This window comes from Yarrowia lipolytica, chromosome 1C (genome assembly GCF_001761485.1).
Source record: "Yarrowia lipolytica chromosome 1C, complete sequence".
Lineage (NCBI taxonomy): Eukaryota > Fungi > Ascomycota > Dipodascomycetes > Dipodascales > Yarrowia > Yarrowia lipolytica.
In genome coordinates, this window is record NC_090772.1 from 515,521 (window position 1) to 537,219 (window position 21,699).

The 21,699-nt window shown below is 50.2% G+C and overlaps 8 protein-coding genes and 1 non-coding gene across 9 annotated transcripts; 3 read left to right on the forward strand and 6 right to left on the reverse strand.

Moving 5' to 3' along the window:
- Positions 1–524: 524 nt before the first annotated feature.
- YALI1_C05178g (uncharacterized protein) lies at positions 525–2,363 on the reverse strand (the record flags this gene model as incomplete). The annotated part of the gene is made up of 1 exon (XM_501418.3): positions 525–2,363. One exon carries the CDS (start codon positions 2,361–2,363, stop codon positions 525–527), a length of 1,839 nt encoding a protein of 612 aa, XP_501418.3.
- Positions 2,364–4,927: 2,564 nt separating this feature from the next.
- On the forward strand, positions 4,928–8,399 carry YALI1_C05204g (uncharacterized protein; the record flags this gene model as incomplete). The annotated part of the gene is made up of 2 exons (XM_501419.3): positions 4,928–4,989; positions 5,048–8,399. 2 exons carry the CDS (start codon positions 4,928–4,930, stop codon positions 8,397–8,399), a joined length of 3,414 nt encoding a protein of 1,137 aa, XP_501419.3.
- A 243-nt stretch (positions 8,400–8,642) lies between these two features.
- YALI1_C05242r lies at positions 8,643–8,742 on the reverse strand. The gene has a single exon. It is a non-coding gene; the product is annotated as a tRNA-Leu (tRNA).
- A 380-nt stretch (positions 8,743–9,122) lies between these two features.
- YALI1_C05252g (uncharacterized protein) lies at positions 9,123–9,698 on the reverse strand (the record flags this gene model as incomplete). The annotated part of the gene is made up of 1 exon (XM_501420.3): positions 9,123–9,698. The coding sequence occupies one exon, from the start codon at positions 9,696–9,698 to the stop codon at positions 9,123–9,125; it is 576 nt and encodes a 191-aa protein (XP_501420.2).
- Positions 9,699–10,905: 1,207 nt separating this feature from the next.
- YALI1_C05264g (uncharacterized protein) lies at positions 10,906–12,327 on the forward strand (the record flags this gene model as incomplete). The annotated part of the gene is made up of 1 exon (XM_501421.3): positions 10,906–12,327. The coding sequence occupies one exon, from the start codon at positions 10,906–10,908 to the stop codon at positions 12,325–12,327; it is 1,422 nt and encodes a 473-aa protein (XP_501421.3).
- Positions 12,328–14,167: 1,840 nt separating this feature from the next.
- On the forward strand, positions 14,168–15,637 carry YALI1_C05296g (uncharacterized protein; the record flags this gene model as incomplete). The annotated part of the gene is made up of 1 exon (XM_501422.1): positions 14,168–15,637. One exon carries the CDS (start codon positions 14,168–14,170, stop codon positions 15,635–15,637), a length of 1,470 nt encoding a protein of 489 aa, XP_501422.1.
- Positions 15,638–16,625: 988 nt separating this feature from the next.
- Positions 16,626–17,203, reverse strand: YALI1_C05323g (uncharacterized protein; the record flags this gene model as incomplete). Its single annotated transcript, XM_066094224.2, has 2 exons — positions 16,626–16,862; positions 16,952–17,203. The coding sequence occupies 2 exons, from the start codon at positions 17,201–17,203 to the stop codon at positions 16,626–16,628; spliced, it is 489 nt and encodes a 162-aa protein (XP_065950296.2).
- Positions 17,204–17,929: 726 nt separating this feature from the next.
- Positions 17,930–19,222, reverse strand: YALI1_C05347g (uncharacterized protein; the record flags this gene model as incomplete). The annotated part of the gene is made up of 1 exon (XM_501423.3): positions 17,930–19,222. One exon carries the CDS (start codon positions 19,220–19,222, stop codon positions 17,930–17,932), a length of 1,293 nt encoding a protein of 430 aa, XP_501423.3.
- Positions 19,223–19,812: 590 nt separating this feature from the next.
- On the reverse strand, positions 19,813–21,693 carry YALI1_C05372g (uncharacterized protein; the record flags this gene model as incomplete). Its single annotated transcript, XM_501424.3, has 1 exon — positions 19,813–21,693. The coding sequence occupies one exon, from the start codon at positions 21,691–21,693 to the stop codon at positions 19,813–19,815; it is 1,881 nt and encodes a 626-aa protein (XP_501424.3).
- Between the last annotated feature and the right edge of the window lie 6 nt (positions 21,694–21,699).

Sequence of the window (21,699 nt, forward strand, 5' to 3'; positions counted from 1 at the left end):
TTGCTTGTCACATTACTTAAAGATTTATACGACCCAGACAACATACCAGAAGCCCCCTAAAATAACTGTATGCTAGCCCCTTTCAGACGTTCAGGAAACCCTGAGTCTGTATAATCCCATCCAAGCCTAGCTCCACGCGACTCACCCCAATGGGACCATTGTTTCAGCCTTATCCCTGGCCAGCTAACTCACTGTCTCACACTATTCAGTTGGAGCCGTGGAGCAGAGTAAGACTGTAGCCGTATCGAACACTGGAGCTGCGGCGGAGTCTACAGTGTTAACTCACTCTACTGTACCAGTGCAACGACCCTGAAGTGTTTTCGTCGGTGCTACAACTACTTGTACCCGTATGTACAGTATGTACTTGCAGACAGCTTGATCTTCCTATTGTCCCTACCCGAGGAAGTTCATACACCAGCATGTACAAGCAGTAGGAGTCGCAACAACGACAGCTCGTAGGCTCTAGTCGCTACGAGCCAACTTGTGAGCATGTTCTAAATAAATAATGCATAAAATACAAACGTCTACAAAGAGCCCGTCTCAGTAAACCGACTCTCCCTGCTAGGAGCAGCCTTGGGTTGGGCATACACTGGATGAGGCGTCTCGTCCTCCTCCATAACTGTCTCGTAGTATCCCAGTGGAATGGGAAGACCGTCCATGGGCACATCCTCCTCGGGCCCAATTCCATGCACACGCTCATACTGATGCATGAGCGAGTTGATGGGCAGGTTGCGCGAGTTCTCGGACGCCACCTGTGACGTCTGCGACTCGGAGGGATGCACCACAAAATCAAAGTCCTCGTCGGGCGAGTCGTCCTGTTCAGTGAACCGGCCTCGAGGCGGACTTTCGGGAATGCTCTGCGCGTACTCGAACGGCACATCGTACTGTGGGTTCTCGGGTAGCGAGTCAATCTGCGTCATGCCCTCAGAAGCAACATTTCGGGGCTGTCGATAATACGAGTAGTCGGCATTGCTATTCTGCGACCCGGATCTGTAAACTCCAGACGCAGAACGCGACAGAGCAGCACTTCCGGGTCCCCCAGAGGAGCTGGGAGGCACGGTGCTGTTGTCATCCACAAGGGCCGCACCAGGAGTGGCAGACCAGCCTCGGTAGCCCGAATACGATTCAGGAGGTGAGTGGTTGTCATTGTGGTAATCTGAGAAGGGCGGCGTGTCTGCGCCCAGCTCACTGTTGCTCTTGGTGTGGCCCGTGAGCACGTCAATGAGTGACTTCTTCTTCTTGCGTGTAATGAACATGAGCACCAACACCGCCAGTACGGCGACTCCGGCCACAGAGCCCACAACGGAGCCCACAATGGTGCCTGTGGACGTGCCTCCTCCTGAACTGGAAGAAGAGTCATGCGATCCGGCGCGCACTGTTACCAGCGATCCATCAGGGTTGGTCCTGGTCACCAGCAGGTCTACAGTCTGCGTCATTGTCACAGGGACACCGTTGGAGAAGGTCACCGAGCCGGAAGACGACCATGAGATCGGCGGCGTGGTGGTGCTTTCTGCAGTGGTAGACGTGGTGGTTGGAGACGGGGATTCCGACGTGGACGACTCCGAGGTAGTTGTGGGTGGCTGGGACGTGGTCCGCGGCTGTGTCGATGTGGTGGAAGAGGGTATAGAAGAAGAAGAGGTAGTCGCAGACGAAGAAGATGATGAAGATGATGAAGATGATGAAGATGAAGATGAAGATGAAGATGAGGGTGGAGACGAAGATGAGGATGAGGATGCAAAAGGAATGGAAGAAGTGGAAGGTTCTGAGGAGGTTGTGGGGGGCTCAGAACTGCTAGTCGGAGGCTCGGAACTTGTTGTAGGAGGCTCTGAACTAGTTGTTGGCGGCTCTGATGAAGTCGTAGGAGGCTCACTTGTCGTAGATGGTTCTGTCGAAGTTGTAGGGGGCAGAGAGGACTCAGTACTCGATTCTGTGGTTGATTCCACCGTAGAAGACACCTCCGTAGAACTGGACTCTACCGACGATGCGGTTTCAATGGACGACGTGCTGGGGATCTCGCTGGACGACGATATACTGGGGGTCTCTGAGGTGCTCGAAAACGACTCGCCGGCCGACGTGGTGGGAATGCTGCTTGTGTCCGATGTTGTGAGGGACTGCAACGATGTTGTGGAGGGTCCAGTGTTTGTGTTTGTGTCTGTGTTGGTGTTTGTGCTGAGCGCAGAGCTGAGGTCCGTGCTGGGCCCAGTTTCGTCACTGGTAGTTTCCATTTGTGTCGTTTGCGACGTGACGTTGTTTTCGGGTGCTCCGGGTGCTGCTGGTGCTCCGGGTGCTGCTGGTGCTCCAGGTGGTGCTGCTGGAGGAGCTGCGGCTGGGGGAGCTGCTACCTGCCTCTTGGCTTTGTCCATGGCGCTAGTGTGTGTGAGAGCCCTTAGGTGTGCAGAGAAGCCGGTTTATAAAAGCAGACGCACGGTTTTTGGAGATGGCTTCAAAAAGAGGTTGGTCATCAAGGTTTCTAAGGTTCCATACTTTTTTAAGGGACACGACTATATGGTTGGTTGGTGGATTCTGGTGGCCTGTCCGCTTTAGGACTTTCGAGGCCAATATAGAGCGCAATCTATGGCAGCTCGTGGAGAAATCTGACGGAGCTCGCTAGCGAGTGTCCACCGACACAAATCCGCACTAAAACCAACAAACAAGGATGTCGAGCAGCACGCCCAAATCCAGGTGCAGGTATTTTGCACAAGCTTCAACATAGGTGCATTTTGGGTTCACATATTTGGTTCATAGTTGAAGCTTAAGAAAAAGACAATATTTAGGGGGGATGCACCGAGCTCAAAATGCGTCAGAAATTCCAGACCAACACAGAGCAGGGGAGGGGCAAAACACGTGACCCGATCGATCCAGCTCCCCGTCGGACACGCCTAGCGGCCCCCGGCCACGTGCCCCGCCTCTCGGCTGCATTTTCCATGTATGCACAGGGTTAGGGAACCGCAACAATATGGCTGTATGCGACAGTGTCTGAATACGTACAACTGCACCACGCACCCTTGAGTTGGAGATAATTATAGCTCTCAGCAGGGGATCCATAATATTGGAAGCACGTGACAACAAGCCGCAGAATATCTTTCTGTTGCGCTTCAGCCCCAATCTGCAGGGCCAAGTTCCCAGCCCCAAACACGACCGTCTCTGGTTTGTTTAGTACGGCGCGCCCCCACTACCCATTACGTTGTCGTGTTTTTTGTGACCGGCTTAACCTTCATCTTGGTTGTCGCGCCGACCATTGTGGATGGCGATCGCCAGCATCAGACTCACGGTTTAGGTGATAGTTTATTGTTTGGAGATTATAGAGAGACAGGTGCGCGCATCTCGGCGATTCGTTGCAGCTTGATGCGTGTAGGAAGTGTCGGCATATTTTCGGTTATTGCTGTGTCAGCGGGCGCCAATTTGGGTTGTATTTAGGGTAATTTAGTGAATATTGGTAAAATTAAAGAAAATGGCACAAGTATTAATTCGAGAAATATTCGGGAAAATCGCTGAAAAGTCGCTGAAAATCGAGAAAATCCAATACCGACGCTAATTTAGGACAGTATTCTTCTCGAGCCACCACCAGTACCATCAATGACCTTCTTATCATAATCCCTCTGTCATTGCGTCATAGCCCAAACCAAAACCATACTCAACGTGGGGTCAGGCTATATATAGCTTTGTTATGTACGTACGGCTAATCTATTTATATCCCCAGGCGTTGAGGCGGAGATGGAACAATGGGACCATGTCTGTGTGTGTGGTCATTGACTGAATTGGTCTATTTGTGGTGGATATACTGGTCCAGGGATGAATTGCAAAGATTTTGGAGCGGTATTTGGCAGTATTGGAAAAATACTTTACAAAGCTTATTTTGTTGACATCCTACTTGACCAAATAGTTGAATGTTCGTATGCTGACTTAGTCAGCTAAACTACCCGACCAAATATAATCCAGGCTACCATATAGTATCCAAGTTAGTATCCGAGTTATACCAGCCCCTGTTTCATGTATCTACAAGCGTCTTTTCCAGTTTCAAAACCCCTTGTGACATAATATTACGAGCAGTATCACCTGCTAACGGTGTCTCCATGTTCCGAACATACTGTACGAGTACTGGTAGGTACGATACGATTCTGTAGCGGGTTGTTGTACAATGATGTGCGCAATCGAAAGAGCTCAATCCATTGGCTTATTTGTGGCTCTATGTTTATCGCACATTCTCTGGTCTTCGGTCCTTCCTTACTAATCTTTGAAACGACTCTTATGATACTGTACATACTTCTTACCAGTACAGGTACTTGCACTCAACTAAGCGGATTCAATTTTGAATTTTGACCATCAATTCGCCATGGAGGTTCTCACAGCTGTTCTCTGCTTCTCTAGCGTTCTTATCTGTATTTTTTTCCATAATTTCGCCGTATCTTGAACATATTAATTCAAATTAATCCTAATAAATCCCAAATATTCCACAAAAAAGCATGCGTAATCCCCAGAAGCTCCAAGGAGCGAAATTCAGGACATCATCACCCAAATTACTCCACAAAAGACCCCATATTCCCCCACAATATCTCACCTCATAACCACCCCAACCTCCTCCTCCTGGACCGCATGATTGCTCCTTTAATTAGCAGCACCAACCCCATTGAGGGTTTAGAACCACACTAGACGGTCAGATGACGAAGACGCGTAGCACGTGTGGGGGACGTGAATATGGGTCATGTGAGCACCCCCAAAGATATATCCGGCACGCAAATACCCACTGCACCATCCCATGTATCCACCCGCGGCTCCAACCGCTTTTTCCGCCCTATCTCCGAAAGTCCCAATTTCTGGCTGGACCTCCGTTAATAAACACCTGGCGAACTTAATCCCTCTTGCACTATCAGACACGAACCCAACTGGTACAACACAAAAGCGGTCTTTTTACTCACGTTGATTCGGCATGAGTGACGAGACGGACGTGACGGACTTTCTCAAGCGGATCCGCGAGCTCGGCGAGAAGAAGTGAGTGCATTCAAGCGACAGACAGAGACGAATACCGTGCAACATGACACTAACCCAGTGACCGAGAAGACGAGATTCGAGCTCAAAAGCTGGAAAACGAAATCCAGGAAGGAAAAGAGCGCCGAAGACGATTGCGGGCCGAACGATCTCGATCCACGTCACCTTCCAAGCAGGAAAGAGATGTTCAGGATACCATTAGCGCTTTGGTGGGAGCAGGTAAAGGACGAGAACTAGCTCCAAAGACATATGGAGATTTGAAGGATGATGAGAGCGACAGCAGCAAGAACCTCAAGGAGAAGGAAGCTGTCAAACCCCTGGTCCGATCCAAACCTGCTGCTCGAAAGGTTTCTGATTCCAAAGCTCTCAAGGACTCCATTCGAGCCTCAATTGCCGGAGATAAGTCAGGAGACAGAAGTACAAGTACAAAGATTGGAATGAAGGACTCCATTCGAGCTTCCATTGCCGAGGAGAAGGAGGAGAAGATAGAGAAGCCGGTGCTGAAACAGAAACCTTCTTTCAAAGAGGAAAAGCCTGTGGAGAAGCCAGTACTCCAGCAGAAGCCTTCTTTCAAGGAGGAGAAGGTGGAGAAAGCAACACTTAATCCCTCTTATAAGGACGACAGGACCAAGAACGACAAGCAGTTTGGTAATTCATTTGGCGAACGGGATGACCCCTTTGCACCACTGCCTACGGACAAGGCATCTCCCTACGTGGCCAAACAGTCGCCAACTATGAACAGAATCGGGGCTGGTCATATGCCTCGAACAAAGCTCGACGACAAACCCAGAGACATTGCCATTCCAGGTATCATTCAGTCATCGTCTACCTCCGGTTTGAGAACACAGTCGATCCACCGAGAAGGGCAGTCGCCCCAGCATCAGAGCAGAACTCCCCGGGCTCTTCCTGGTATGGCTGAATTGGGTAACTCGCGTCACAATCTGCATTTGGACGATACTACGCCCAAGCGGTCTTCCACGACTGTGAGAACCCCCCTGGGCCAATCTAGTACTCCCCTGGGTCAGACTCGAACACCTACCCTGGGTCATTCTCCCGACCTGAGAAGAACCCCCACTCTGGCGCATTCGCCATCTTCACCCAACCTGTCGCGATCGCCTCCTCCTTCTCGAGGCAATTTCATTCATTCAGCCCTGAAACGACACGGTACACTGCGTGACTTTAAGCAGGTTGGACACCAACAGCCCGTGGAGGTGGAGATCAACCCCGAGTTTGAAGCGCTACTTAAGGAGGCCGATGAAGAGGAGGAGGAGGAGAGAAGAGCTGCGGAGAAGAAGGAGAAGGAGAACGATCTACGACCTACTCCTTCGGTCAAGAGCAAGCCTTCGGTCGACAAGATCAGACAGTTGATGGCTGCCAGGAACTCGCCCAAGCCCAAGTCTGGTTTCGATGAGCGAGACGAGGAAAAGGAAATGTCGCGATCCGACTCTGTGTCTTCCATTCAGTCAGAGAAAGATATTTCTGTGGAGGAGCTCAAGAAGTTCCGACCCCCTCCTCCTGTTTCGAGGTCGTCAGAGACTAGAACTTCGGAGAGTACTACTCCTGAGCCTGTGTCGCGTTCTGACAAAACAGAGATTCGAAACCGACCCCCTCCTCCTGTTTCGCGATCCTCCTCCTCTTCTCTGTCTCGATCTGACTCGATTCAGCCCGAGAGGGATATATCTTCGTCTGCTGGTCGTCCCAAACCTGCCACCTCGTCAAAGAGTCTCAAGGACAGTATTCGAGAGTCGTTGCGAGAAAGCAAGCTCACTAAGAGCCCCAAACCGGCCTCTCCCAGTCCTAGAGCTGAGTCTCCAGCAGCGGACGTGACTTCTCCTGCTTCCCCTTCTCTTGCTGACTCAGACACTGTTCCTGAGCTCTCTCCTCTTCGACATTCTGACTCTCGACGGTTCTCCCCCGTACGGCAGTCTTCGTGGCTTGAATCTGCGCTCAAGAAGAACCATAGTCCCGAGCGTAACTCCTCCATTCGGCTTTCTCGGTCTCCTTCTCCCGTCAAGTCTCCATTTGGAAGCCGAGATAGAGACATGAGAGGGCGAGAAGAGACTCCCCGGGGACGGGATTTTGGCCGAACCGAAGATTCGCAGTCTCCCAAGATTCTGTCCCCCAAGGTTCTCTCGCCGAGCGTTTCTTCTTCAAAACTGGGCTCCCCTTCTGTCGTTTCTCCCCGTGGAAATGAAGATGAGGAGCGTCTGGCTCGTCTCAAGGCTCTCAGAAGCTCGTTGAGTGATAAGAAGCCCGCTCCCAAGCCTGCCACGGATGAGTCACTGCCTGACTTGGCACGTGTGGGTTCTTTGAAGCCTCCTAAGCCTGCTCCTACGCTTAAGCCCAGCACTTCTGAGAAGGAGCGACTTGCTGAGCTGAAAAACAGCCTGCGAAAGAGTGAACAGAAGAATTATGTGGCTCCTGACGTGGTTAAGAACAATCTGCTGTCTGCGAAGGGCTCTCTCAAGGAGTCCACTGGTCCCCAGTCACTGGAACTCAAGGATGAGGTTCTAGAGCGTCTGACTGTGGCGCAAAAGAAGCTACGAGAGACTGAGGGACCCAAGAACGCTGAGCTGAAGGATGAGGTCCAGGAACGGCTGACAGCTGCCCAAAAGAAGCTGCAGAAGACGGAGGGTCCGAAAAATGCAGAGCTGAAGGACGAGGTGCTGGAGCGCCTGACGATGGCCCATGGATCACTAAGACGGTCTCCCGAGCGATCTCCTGAACGGTCTCCCGAGCGTCCTCAGCCTGGAAACGCCTCCAACTTCACTTCTGCGCTTGCTAACGCTCTGACCCGAGGCCCCAATGCTTCGAGTCCAAACCTGGCGTCTTCAAATGATTCTGGACGTGGTGCTGAGCGTTCTTTCTCTCTCAGAAAGGCTGCTACTATTGACTCTTCTGAAATTGGGCGCAAGAACAAGGGCGAGAAGCTGACTCATATGACGAAGGGACGGGCCAAGGGTCCGAAGAGACGGCTCCCTAAGAGCGTTGAGGGCAGCAGTAACGGTAGCAACTCCGGCTCGACGAGCCGACCCGGTTCGACGAGCAGTTCACGACCCGGTTCGACTACGAGCTCACGACCTGGATCTGCTTTTGGCTCACGACCTGGATCTTCTTTCGGATCCCGTTCTGAGACTGGATCCAGAACAGATCTCCTGTCTGAATTTTCCAAGCCCTCATCTCGGCCCACTTCCACTACGGCGTCTCCTACGGTGAGATCAGCGCCTAGTTTCCCTCCCCGACCAGAGAAGCCGTCTGAGCTGAACATTTCCAAGAGAGGAGACAGTGACAAGGACGATGACAAGGACGCCAAGGAGAAAAAGAAGCCACCGCCAATTCGGGCATCCTCTAGATCCGTCTCCAACAAGATTCCCCCTCCTATTCGAAAACCCTCCTCCAGTGTGGCTCGTTAAGGTATTTATATAATAATGAATGACGGAGGCCATGCGCTGAAGTTATGTTTGATGTACGAGTACAAGAACACTTGCACTTCAGCTGGTGGGGTGTAATTATAGAGCAGTACAGGCTGGTATCGTATTCTGTGCCTGTGGGGATATGTAAGGTTAGTGTCCTCACCGGGTGTATTGATGCAGTGTAACTGTCCTCAAAGAATGGCACGGCAAAAAAAAGGTACTCGCATGGCGAGCACTCGCTGCTGACAACCGAGAGATTCGAACTCTCGCCTCCGAAGAGACCAGGATATTATGTCAAGGTGATACCTTAACCTGGCGCCTTAGACCGCTCGGCCAGGTTGCCGTTGTGTTTCGGCGATGGAGATGTGGTAGTTGAGGGTAAAAAGGGCGGAAAAACGCGGAAATGGTGGTCAGAAATAACAGTATTGTGTATACAATTGAACTTTCTGTTGTACTTAGGGCTCTATTTTACGTTTCATGTTGAGACTATTCAATTACGGAAGTTCAGTGCTGTCCAGTAAAGGGGGCCGAGAGACCTGAGTAGCTGGAGTCTATAGTATTTCATTTTGGGTCCCATAATACATTAAGCATCTTTACACGTCATTTTTTTCCATACTGTATCTGTAGTTGGTGTCATCGTCTATCTACTTTACTTCTTCCTCCCTCATTCCTCATAACCTCTATGATAATTAATGCATATATATTACAAACCTCCTTCCCATGCTACTCCAGGTTGGCAGACAGCTCGGCCAGGGCCTTTCGGGCCTCGTCTCTCTCCTTGGTCAGACGAGCAACCACTCGGACGGCCGCGTCCTGCTTGTAGAGAGCGGTACTGAGCTCAGTCTTGGTTTCTTGCAGCTGCTGGCGCAGCGAAAACACTTCTTGGGCGGTTGCATCCCATTCGTTCTGGAATGCCTGCAGAAGCGACGGGATGGATGTATATTGTGGCGGCTTGGGTCGTGTGGGCGTGTTGGTGTTAACCTCTAGCAGATCTTCCACCATCAGATCTTCTCCATTGATGGGATCTTTGCCGTTTTCCTGGACATATGTCTCGATGAGCCGGCGCTCGAAGATGTGACCGGACTTGGGCGACAGAACGGGCTCCTGCGCGGGTTCTCCAGAAATCGAGCAGATCATTGTTGTTGAAGCAGTATTATAGTGGTGATAATTAGAGGTGGTTGGTTGCAGGTCGCGGTGTTCGAATCCGGCCAGTGTTCGATTTTGTAGTGGTATTTTACAAGTCGATGTATATGAGTCAACTCTAGTCCAAATAGGCTTCACGGGCACAATAACAGCCATTTACATGAGGTAAATAGAAGAGATATAGGGAGAACAGAGGAGAAAGAGTGGGTGTGAAAAGTCGGAAATTTTTGATGGTCACATAATATACACGCGTACACAAGCCATTCCACAATTGTGGATTGCCCAAAACGAACACAGAAAACGCGCTTCTTGGCCCGCCAAGTAGTCCGTCAGTCCTTCCATGCGCACATCACATGACTGTCAGGTACCAGTACAGCACTGTACGCCTGAAGATGGCCATGGCTGAAAACCTAGGAGCAGTTTAGGAAAGGGAGATTTGCATGATGGACACTAATGAGCGACGGAAAGACGCAGCACGGTCACATGACGAGAGGGAAGTGTCCATAGTACCTGTATCCATCGATTGTAATTACCGGTACAGTACCAGAAGCTGTTGCACCGTATACCGCGTTCCAGGCACGGCTCATTCGTGCATTATTCACCTCACCCTTTAGCTCTGCACATTAACTCTCTTGTGATAGGTGAAGCAAATATAGGGGACAAGAGGAGGGCGCAACATGCTACGCTATGGAGAATATATATGGGCGTTGTATTGAAGGCAAAAAAAGCTCCGTCGAGTCGAGTGAGTCGAACACGAGTTATTCGCAATCGATATGCCCCCGTTTAGTACGCCACGGCCCCTTTATCTGGGCAGTGGAATGGGAGCCATATTTTTTATCGCATTTGACTTTGTATTGATCTTTTTTTTTCCACCCACACTTTTCGTTTTTGGCGCTTCTCCCACCACTCTTGGTGCGGATTTTCTCCCACTCTGACATATAGTAGCGTGGTGGAGACGAGAAGCGCAGTAGATTAAGGGGCGACGGTTTATATATGCGAGGCCACAAAAAGAAGGTAGCTACAGAGACCAACTTGTCCTAAAGCCACGCTATATATATATGCCCTCCTATGGCACTATGACGATATTTGCGTCGCCACGTCACAACCTGTGGACGTGCATGCCAGTGGGTAGAGTTTCAAATTGTCTTTTTTCTGCACGACGCACTTCAACGTCTGGCGACGACACACAAAACACACGATAGTGGTTTGAGGAGATACGGGGGTCAGTGGAAGACAGTTTTTACGCGACCGACACGACGACAAACCAAGCGACAAGACCAAAGAAAAACGCCACACCCAAACTCACACCAAGTTTTCACATCACATACAACTTCTGTCATCCAAACAGACACACAACGTCTCAATGACACTACCAAAATCCAACATGTTTGACCGCAACCAAGGCGGACTGGCCCCGTCGACTCGCAAAACGCTGGGCCTGGTTTCAGTGTTTGGCACAGCATTATATCTATGCCTGAGCATTCTCTCATGGGTATTTTCTGGCGAGCTGGCGCTCGTTCCCTTCACCTCCTCCAGCTTGCCTCCCATGGCCGATCTGGGCATCGACAGCGTGCACCACTACGATCTGGCAGACTACACAGGCAGCGCACGGGGCCAGGACCGCAACGAGCGAGTGCTGTTCCTGGTGCCTCTCAGAGATGCCGCAGCCCACCTGCCCATGCTGTTCGCCCACATGGACAAGATGACATACCCCCACGTGCTGATAGATCTGGCGTTTCTGGTGTCCGATTCCAAGGACGACACCATGGGAGTGTTGCTCAAGGAGCTCAACACGCTGCAGAGCAACCGAGACGTGTCCAAGCGGTTCGGTAGCATTGAGATCTTCGAGAAGGATTTTGGCCAGGCCGTTGGCCAGGGATTTTCTGACCGTCACGGCTTCGAGGCCCAGGGTCCCCGACGAAAGCTCATGGCTCGTGCTCGAAACTGGCTGCTGTCCGTGGCTCTCAGACCCGATCACTCGTGGGTCTACTGGCGAGACGCCGACGTGGAAAAGGTGCCCACTACCATCATGGAGGATCTCATGAGCCACGACAAGGACGTGATTGTGCCCAATGTGTGGCGACCCCTGCCCGACTGGCTGGGCAACGAGCAGCCCTACGATCTCAACTCGTGGAAGGAGTCTGACGCCGGTCTCCGACTGGCTGACACTCTGGACGAAGACGCTGTTATCGTCGAAGGATACGCCGAGTACGCTACCTGGAGACCCCATCTTGCCTACCTGCGAGATCCCTTTGGTGATATTCACGTGGAAATGGAGCTGGACGGTATTGGAGGAGTTTCCATTCTTGCCAAGGCTGCTGTATTCCGACACGGCGCCCATTTCCCCGCATTTTCGTTCCAGAAGCACGCCGAGACCGAGGGGTTCGGCAAAATGTGCAAGCGAATGGGCATGTCTGTGGTTGGTCTTCCCCACTACACCATTTGGCACATTTACGAGCCCTCTGACGACGATCTGCGACACATGGAGTGGATGGCCCAGCAGGACGAGTTGCGGGAGAAGGAGCGAGTCCTCAAGGAGGCCCATGACAAGGTATGGCAGTCGGGCTTTGACAACGTCAAGCAGGAGTGGGAGCGAGAACGAGAGCTGATTCTCAAGAACGTTGAACTGGACTTTGACGTGCATCAAAAGGTTCGGGCCAAAAAGGCGGAGGAGCAGAGCAAGGCCGAAGCCAAGGTTCACGGCCCCGAGGAGGAAAAGGTGGTGCCTGGCGTGGGCAAGGCCGCTCTGCAGCCTGACGCCGTCAAGAAGGTGGTTCAGGGTTAATCAATGCATGTTTGAATAGATATAATTAATCACAGTTAGAAGATGTGGTGTGGTGGTTCAAATTTGTACTGGAATAAAGTGTTTGTGTTTTCTCATCAAGTGCCATACCAGTACAGTAACAAGTATGTACCAGCACAAGTACATGTACTGTACTCGTACTGGACGCTGTGCTGTAAGTTTTTTGCATGTTGAAGATGTGAGGAGCACCAGGAGCGAAACTCCAACTAATATCTAACTTGTAGACATTGCACGAGCAGAAATCCGCTCGGTTCAAATATGGCAAGAAGCAGAAACTGATGAGTTAGATAAGAAGGACTACAAGAAGAATGATATAGGAATAGTTGATACTATTTCTGATCATATTTTATAGTATCAACTATTCCTATTGTGTAATTCAGATCAAAGTGCTTGGTAGTCGACCCCCAACGTGTTCACTACAGTAGCGCTCTCTGGTTAGCATGTCAAACAGAGCTGAATATTTTCCTTCTCTTGAAGAACTTCGAGAATATTGAGAAGGAAGTCAAGATATTACCGCAAAATAACCTGGGTTTTGCTCCGCCCAGGTCTCCATTCTATAAACTACAAAGGATGTCTCGAGGCTGCAAACCAGTGAATGGAACAACACGAACTCGTGCCAGTCGATTGGACAAAGTCACTCTTGTGAACAAGAAATGCCAGATTTAACCCTTCCGAAGTTCAAGACCTACGGCAAAGAGGATCCCGTACATATATTGTCTTGCAAGCGACTTCGTTGCAAGCGACTTCGTTCTGCTATCAACACACTGCCAGATGCTTGAGGGTCAGGAGCCGGGCCATAAGACCCCCATCTTGAAACACACGGCCATGCAGAAATAATAGCCCAAAATATAACTGACCTGTCGCTATCAAATTCCTTAAACGTGAATAGACGACGGTGATGTCCCCAATTGAGAATGGGGAAGTCTACGAATGTGACCTTATCTTTTCATTCTGTGACTAAATTTTTTCTTGTGTGGCTCTCAGAAAGTCTACCCAGCCTAGATACAGAGTCATTCAGGTCGTTTAGCGTGTCATAAAACCCATATCAACCGGCTGATTCGTTCCCCGATAGTCTTAGAACGACTGTATATGGGTGTTTCTGTCTCAGCATAGAAGGAGAACTGGAAGGTCTTTACATACTTGGAAAACAGAATAGAAAACTTCCCTACTTTCTAAAGCAACATTAAGAAGTACATGTACAGTATAGTACATACGGAAGTTGCCCAACAACCAAAGCATGGAGAAGCAATCCCTCACGATTTTGAGATGGCACTTGAGGCCGCGGCACCAACAGAAGATTTTTATGAATCCCACAACACAGCCTTCCCCAGTGTTCCCCAGCTGCATATATACATCTGAGCCATATAACGTAGCAGTGTTCAAGCACAGTACAATATGGAGATTTCGAACCTCTTTTCCGGCTGGGATCCACACCCACAGTTTGTAAAAGCGTCCCCGAAACCACGGTGTACCGGGTACGGTACTAGGAATTTGAGATATCATGACAATGCTCCTGATTAAAGATGATGAACCTTGGGGTTTCTTCAATGCGATTTTTTATCCGTCTCACTGTGAAGTCCATCCCGTTATCTCCTTACCATGAACGCCACTATCTCCATAGACTTTATCGTCTCCTGCAGGCCCTCCTCGTATTATGTACTCTACAGCTTCAATGATGCAATACAGTTTGGGCTCGTTATCAGTTGTACAATCTCTGGGTTCAGCCACAAGCCACGGTTTGGTGTTTAAAAATGATCTGTGTGCCAATAATTCGGGCAATTCACTTGACTGCAAACTAAATTGATCCAAAACAGCTATCGCCATGCCCTCCACAGACGGCGTCAAGAAGAACAACGGGTTCGACTATTCCACCTACAAGGGCTACGATGAGAACGGTGAACTGCCTGCCAAACGGGTCAAGGGAAACAAAAAGATCATTCTAAATGCTTTTGTAATGTTCACGCCTAACCATCTCAACTTTGGACTGTGGAGACACCCCGAACACTCGGACTATGCTCGCAACTTTGCCAAGATGAAACCCTGGCAGGACCTGGCGAAGAAACTGGAGGCCGCCAAGTTCCATGCTGTGTTTGTGGCCGATCATCTGGGAATCTACGACATTTACAAGGGTGGAAAGGACTTTGAAGCTTTGGAAAAGAAGGTCCAGTTCCCCTGTCATGATCCTCTATTTCTAGTACCCACCATGGCTTCTGTCACTGAACATCTTAACTTTGGAATCACCGTATCCACTACCTACACTCCTCCGTTCACTCTGGCTCGTCAATTTTCTACCCTGGACCATCTCACTGATGGACGAGTTGGCTGGAACATTGTTACCTCCAACTCAGACTCTGCCGCCCATAACTTCAATCTTGAGAACCAGGTGGCTCATGACGATCGATACAAGCTGGCGGACGAGTACATGGATGTCGTCTACAAGCTGTGGGAGAGCTCGTGGGGCGAAGGGGCTGTCAAAAAGGGGCTTAAGACAGACACCTTTGACACCTCCAAAATCAACTACATTGACCATGAAGGCGAGCATTTCAAGGTCAAGGGTCCCGCTGTGACTCTACCTTCTCTGCAACGAACCCCAGTGTTGTTCCAGGCAGGCATGTCTTCTGCTGGTCGAAGTTTTGCTGCCAAACATGCTGAAACGGTTTTTGTGTCTGCTCCAAGCCCCCAGCTGGTCCGTCAGACGGTAGATGCTCTTCGAGCGGCTGCCGGAGACCGCCAGATCTTTGTCGTCTGTACTCTGCTGGTCATTGTCAAGGAGACTCAAGAGGAGGCCGAGCGGTACTACAAGGAGCTCAATGCTGCAGGGGACAAGGAAGGAGCCCTCGTTTTCTGTTCTCAAATGTTTGGAGCAGATCTGACTGCGTTCCCACCTGATCTGGACCTAAGAGAGGGCGATAATCCTCAGGTTGCTCGTGGGGTTGATTTATGGGCCTCTCAAACAGACACCAAGGACGAACTATGGAACGTGGAGCGTGTTGCCAATGAATACACCTTGTCTGGACGAGGTGGACTTGCCCTGGGAGACGCTGAGTCTGCCGCTGACGTCATTGAAGACTGGGTTGAGATTGGGGACGTCGATGGCTTCAATTTGAGTCACGCTGCATTTCCAGGCACCTACGACGACATTATCAAGTATCTGATTCCGGAGCTGCAGGCCAGAGGTCGTTTTCACAAGGACTATCCTGAGGGGGAGGATACTTTCAGAGAGCTGCTTTACGACACCCCTGGAGACCCCTACCTTCGACCCAACCATTATGGGCATAGTTTTAAGGCGTAGAACTATAGACAAACAATGATAGACAAGGGTAGACGTGAATGATACGAGTATGAGTACTGTAGCAGCGAAAGAGATTGAAAATAGTTACTAGTACCGGTACAGTGTACTCGTATGTACTGTACATGCAGTCAATGTCTTTCATCCGAAGGCGTTGGTGAGTGTCTGAGAAGTATTACAGAGTAAGAAAATGACCCTAACCGGGTCGTACAGTACATACCATGATCTGAATATTCATTGCACAGTAGTTTGCTTATTTCAGGCGCTTCCATAAACAAGAAATTAGCAACCGCCTGATAAATCTGCTGGAACGTCGTCTGCCCACCCTACAGTATCACCCTACTTGTAGTACAGTAGATGGCTTCATGCATCCGTTGCTCGCACTAAGATCTGCTACAACAGCGCCACGATAGTGGTATCTTGGATAATATCAAACGCCATGTGAAAGATCGATCATTGATGGCAATCTCACCAGTCAAATAGTTAATTACAGTGTCGAGCAAGCTTCCGCAACCCCGCTATTTCGTGCCACCTTTCTTGTGAGACATAAAACGATCGGGTTAGTGTTAGTCGGGGTTTCAGTTATTTCCGTGGCCAAACATAGGCGAGAGTGTTATACGAGAGGAGTGAATAGGCACGTCTAGGATGAGAGAGAGAGCGTTGCGAGGAGATCTAACAAGACGCCCTTAACAGACACTATTGTAGCAAATACGCTGCCGATGGTAACTGCCCCTACTTGTACTTAACCCATGTCACTTGCCCAACTTTTTGCACCATTATTTTGTTGTTTGAATTTTACATTGGATTTGCTTTTTTATGTCTCACTGCCCCTCCTGACGATGAGAGCATGATTGAACAAGGCACGAGGCCAGAAGTGTGTTTGACATCAGGAACTACCCAGGAACTATGGGGACCCCATATGGGGACAAGAGGTGCTTCCGGGGAGGGGAAACGGACAAAAAAAAATGCATGTGTGTAATAAAATGTATTTCTATATACTATAAATAACGAGAGCAAATGCTTCTCTTGGTACACCAGTAGGTGTGAAAGCGTTGATTGGAGAGCGTTGTGGTGGGCTTAGTAGCTGATAGCGTGTGGAAGTGTCCACTGCGGAAGTGTCCACTGTGGAAGTCGCCTCTGTAGAAGTGTAGCTACTCAGTCCATCCTCACCGTTTAGAACATGCGAAATATGTGATTCCGTCGAAAAATCGATTAGTGGATGCGTGGACTAGGTCGGAGTCCAGGTTAGTTGTATGTGCAATGGGGGTTGTGTAATGGTTGTATGCTGGTCGTGTATGTTTAGATCTTGCTGTAAACATCGTCGCCGTAGCCAAATCTCAGCGTGTCCTGCTCGACGTTGTATCTATCGATATCCCGGGCCCAGTTGTAAAAGGCGTAGAGAGCTCTGTGGATGTCCTTGGCTGCGGCCACGAAGGCGACCATCAGAATCCACACAGTGGAGCTATCGACCACAAACGCAATGGTTGCAATGGCCAGCATTGCAATCAGGGTCTGGGTGGCAAACAGGGTCTTTGCGGCGTAGTTGCTGGTGAAGGTGACTTTCTCCATTAGTGATGGCATACCATGTACAATGATTGAGAGCCCTTCAACGTCTCCCCGCTCTCATATATACCCCCCCGTGTTTTTTGGAGAGCGGAAAAATGCAAAGCAACGTTGTTCCTCGTCTCTTTGTTCCCCAGCTTGTGAAAGTCCGTGGGGCGCGCTTTTCTTTGTTTGCATGTGCGGTTAGGCTTTAGAGTGGCATTGGACAGGTGGAGTGTGAATGTGAAAGCATGGGGAACGTGGATCAAGTGAGGACATGAAAGATGAGAAGGAGAACGAGCACTGGTTTCTGAAGAGGCACAGATGATGTGCTTGATCAACCCCCCTCTTGCCACGCCTATGGCCAACATTGAACGCTCTACTATCGTTCTCCGCAAAAGTCACTTCGCCTAAATGGTCCGCCAAGCTTATCACTGAGTTAAAACGCATATTTCCAGGGGCAGCAGTGATAAAAGCGAAAGAAAAAACAGAAAAGCTGGGAGGGAAAACAAATCAGGACCAGGTAGGCAAGATCAACGCTCAACAAGTGATGATGGCTTCTGCCATAAGTTTTAAGAGTGCAAATCGGGCCCGTGACCTTCAATTGTAGGCGTACGAGCAGGAGTAAGTATAGGCAGATATAATAACACAAGTGTGTCACTAGCATCACGTAGGAGCAATTATCCCTATCTACAGCAACGTCAACGTCCTTGTCTTACAGTTGTCTCACCTCGAAACGCCCAATGAATTCTTCTACACACAATGAAATTTATCTGCATACCTATACACATGCACCCGTCCCCGTCCCTGCTCCACACAGACCTGAAATAGTTCTTCGTCCTGCTCAAATTGTAAAATCTGATGGTCGCGTGGCCTCCACAAGTGCCCACTAGTCTTGACAAAGTCATGAGACAAGCAATAGGCGCCCGTAGCATCACTCAGAATCTTAGTGTGAGTGCCTCCTGCTAAATCCACCGAGTCCGTATACTGAATACACGCCACGTAGACTGGCACCTGATAACCGAGCTGCTTTCCAGACTCTCTTTGCTTGCTGCCAAAATCACAAAACAGCTTGATCATCTGTCGATTAAACCGCCGCCGTCGGTCAACTCCATAGTACACGTAGATGAACCCATCCAACACGGCACATGGAAGCCCAGAGCCCATTCCATCAGTCCGGTACAGCTTGTAAGAGATGCGCGAGTCCATATTCACATAGTAGACTGTTGAGGTGTACGAGACAGATGGCTGCTCTACAAACACATGTCCATGCAGCACCTGAAGCAAGGGTGTCAGCTCCTGGTCTCCTATAACCACCTCTGTCTGCTCGCCGCTAGAAGTCACCCTAACTACTGTCCACTGATGATCGGATATTATGCAATATAGGGTATCTCCGCTCATTTGTGCAGACAAGCACTTGGCGGTGGAGCTTTTGAGTCTCACCACATATGTTCGGTCTCCCACAGAAAAGATGCACATAGTGTCAATGTAGCATTTTCGCAGATCGTAGTGACTTAGTTTGTTGGTGGCTTCTCCAGAGGATAGATCGGTTTCTATACCATTGCGAACCAGCATCTTGTCTCTGATGTAGGACACACTGCTCTGGTCTGTAGCCCAGTGTCTGCAGATGACATCTTCAGCAAACAAGGGAGTCATGTTGGCGGGGATCAGTTCGTTATTGTGGATGGTGATGTGTTGGTTATCCGTCGTGTCGATCTTGATGGCCTGAATGTCCACTGTGGGGGGTTCTTGATCCAGCAATTGCAGCTCGTAGAATAGCCTCGTGTGAATGATCTGGTTAGGCAGGCCCTTGATGCGACCCAGACTTGCCCTGAGAAACCGCAGACGATACGAATCGTTGGTTTCATGTGGTCTGATGGGGTTCATGAGAGGAAATAGCAGCAACATTTCGCTAGCAAAGAGGTGCTGGTCATTGTCCACAACCAACTTGCGCCAGTGAGAGCACACAGAGCCAGCGACACAGATGCTGTCGAGCGGCAGCTGGGCCAGAGCCAGCAGCAAAAGTTCGTTGGGCAAGATGCTCATGTGGTGAAACAGAACGCAGACCTGCTTCTTTCCCCCATCATATATCCCAGATGAGAGTTTAAAGCGGGGTAATGGATGTGGCGTTGGTGGAGCTCGTCACATGGAAAAGGCATAATATTTGACAGATTTTCGACAGGAATCAGATGTGTGGACACAGAGTATTCGTAATATTTGATCAACATTCCTACACACGCAGTTTTAAACCCCCTACACATCACCATCTTCTCGGAGATAAGACGGACTCCGAAGAAAGTTCACTAAGCGAGAGATTATGCAAGGTGGCTTGGACGTTTGAATCGGGTGGTTGTGAATAAACGGTGCGGACTCGAGCTATTTAGTTTTCTAGTTACGTCTTTGACATTTGTATTATTTCGGATATGATGTGTAGTAAGATCGTTTAATACATCCTTAGTAGTGGCAGGCAGTAGTCTCCAGCGCCATGATAACACATGGTATGGCGATTACAGCATAGACACGTGAACAAGCTACAGGATGCACTTTCAGCTACATGCCCAGATTCTGCTGAAAACACCACCCCACCCATCTACACTCTCGTTTGTCTAATACACTATAATACATTTCGCCGTTAGTTAATCCTTCTTCTTGCGTTTGGGCACCGTCTTTCCAGGAATAGTCTTTCCAGGAATGGTCTTACCAGGCACAGTCTTTCCCGGCACCGTCTTTTCTCCGCCGGGCAGGGTCTTGCCAGCAACGTTACGCGGCGAGTCAGCCTTCCCCCGCTTAGCAGCAGGGTTGGCCCGCGGCTTGGTCACCTTTCCTCGAGAAGCGGAAGGTGTCCGAGCTTTAGCTCCGGGACTCTGTACTGCTCCAGGCGAAGCAGCGGGCGTACCAAAGTCAGCAGGCGTAGACGCGCCACTGGCAGGACCTCCAGGATGCTGTTGTTGAGGCGGAACAGGAGGTCGTCCTCCTCCAAACGCACTGATTCCCTGTCCGGGTATCGCTGGGACTCCGGGAGGTTGCATTCCCATAGGTGGGCCCTGTTGCATTCCCATGGGGTTCTGCATTCCATTCATCCGCTGCTGCTGCTGCTGCTGCTGTTGCTGCTGCTGCATTCTCTGCTGCATCTGGGCTCGGTTCATCTGGTTGAAACCCTGCTGGGGGCCTCCCATTTGACCAGGCCCAGGTCCACCCATGGGACCAGGTCCAGGACCCATCTGCCCACCCATTTGACCGGGTTGAGGACCGCCCATGGGACCCATGCCCTGCATCTGGCCGCCAACAGGCATCTGACCGGGAATCTGGCCCTGACCAGGTCCAGGACCAATACTGGGAGCAGGAACAGGTGCTCCAGTAGCTCCCTGAGCCTGCATCTGCTGCCTGATGCGGTCTCGCTTCTTCCGCCATTGCTCGACAAACCCGAGACGCTGGAACTTACCGGCCGTAGCAGTAGTCGCAGTGTCGTCGTTTCGGTCGGACATGACCAACATGAGCTCTTCAATGTCCGAGGTCTGGTGCAACACGTCTTCATGCTGAGGCTTCTGGATCACAATACCCTCGGGTCTGTGTTGGTGCAGTAGCTTGTTGGCTTCCTTGAGCGACGAGAAGGTGCGTGGCTCCGTCACGGGCGCAGACAGGTATCGCTTGTTGTCCTGATCCTTCCACTTATCCTGCGACACCCACAGGTTGACGTTCCGGATCGTCAGGTTCAGAATCTCGGCCTCCATCAGCAGAGCCAGCTGGTCGGTGAATCGACCGTGACTGGGGTCCGTTGTGTACATGAGATCGTGGTATATGGACAGCGGAGTCGGTTTCAGTAGCGTTCTGTAAGATTTTGGCGGAACTGTAGGCTCCTGTGTCTCTTGTTGGTTCTGGTTTTGTTGTTGATTCTGCTGTTGATTCTGTTGCTGATTAGGATCCTGACCATTTTGCTGTTGATTTTGCTGCTGTTGCTGCTCCGTCTCCTCGGTCTTGTCGGGAACTCCTCGATAATCGACAATCTCCAAAATAATACATCCCTCGTAAAACCGCATACCTGCATCCTTGAACACCTCTGTGGCCGCCAGCGGAATCTGCTCCTCCTTAACGTACTCAAGAAAGATTTTGATGAGCGGCGAGTTTTTCGGAATCACGCTCTCCTGGCTGCCAAACCGGAAATGTGTCTTGTGAATATGTAGCTCCAACGATGGAGCATCCTTCTCGTACTTTTTCAACAACGATTCCGTCGTTTCGCTGAAGAAATACGCGCGTCGACGTCGAGCAGCTTGTTGCTGCTGCTGCTGCTGGGCCGTGGTCGCCCCGCCGGCAGCGGCTCCAGCCGGATTCCCCTGTGCTTTGTTCATGGCGACGATATACTGAGCGTGTCTCGAAACATGCGTCATGTTGAATAACCAGGTTAGGGTTTGTGGAAGATTACTAAGCACAAACAGGAGGATGTCATTGATGAGGGGCCAGTATATCGCAATAATATATGACAGTGGTAAAACGGAGAACGAATAATAGCATATATACATTTTATG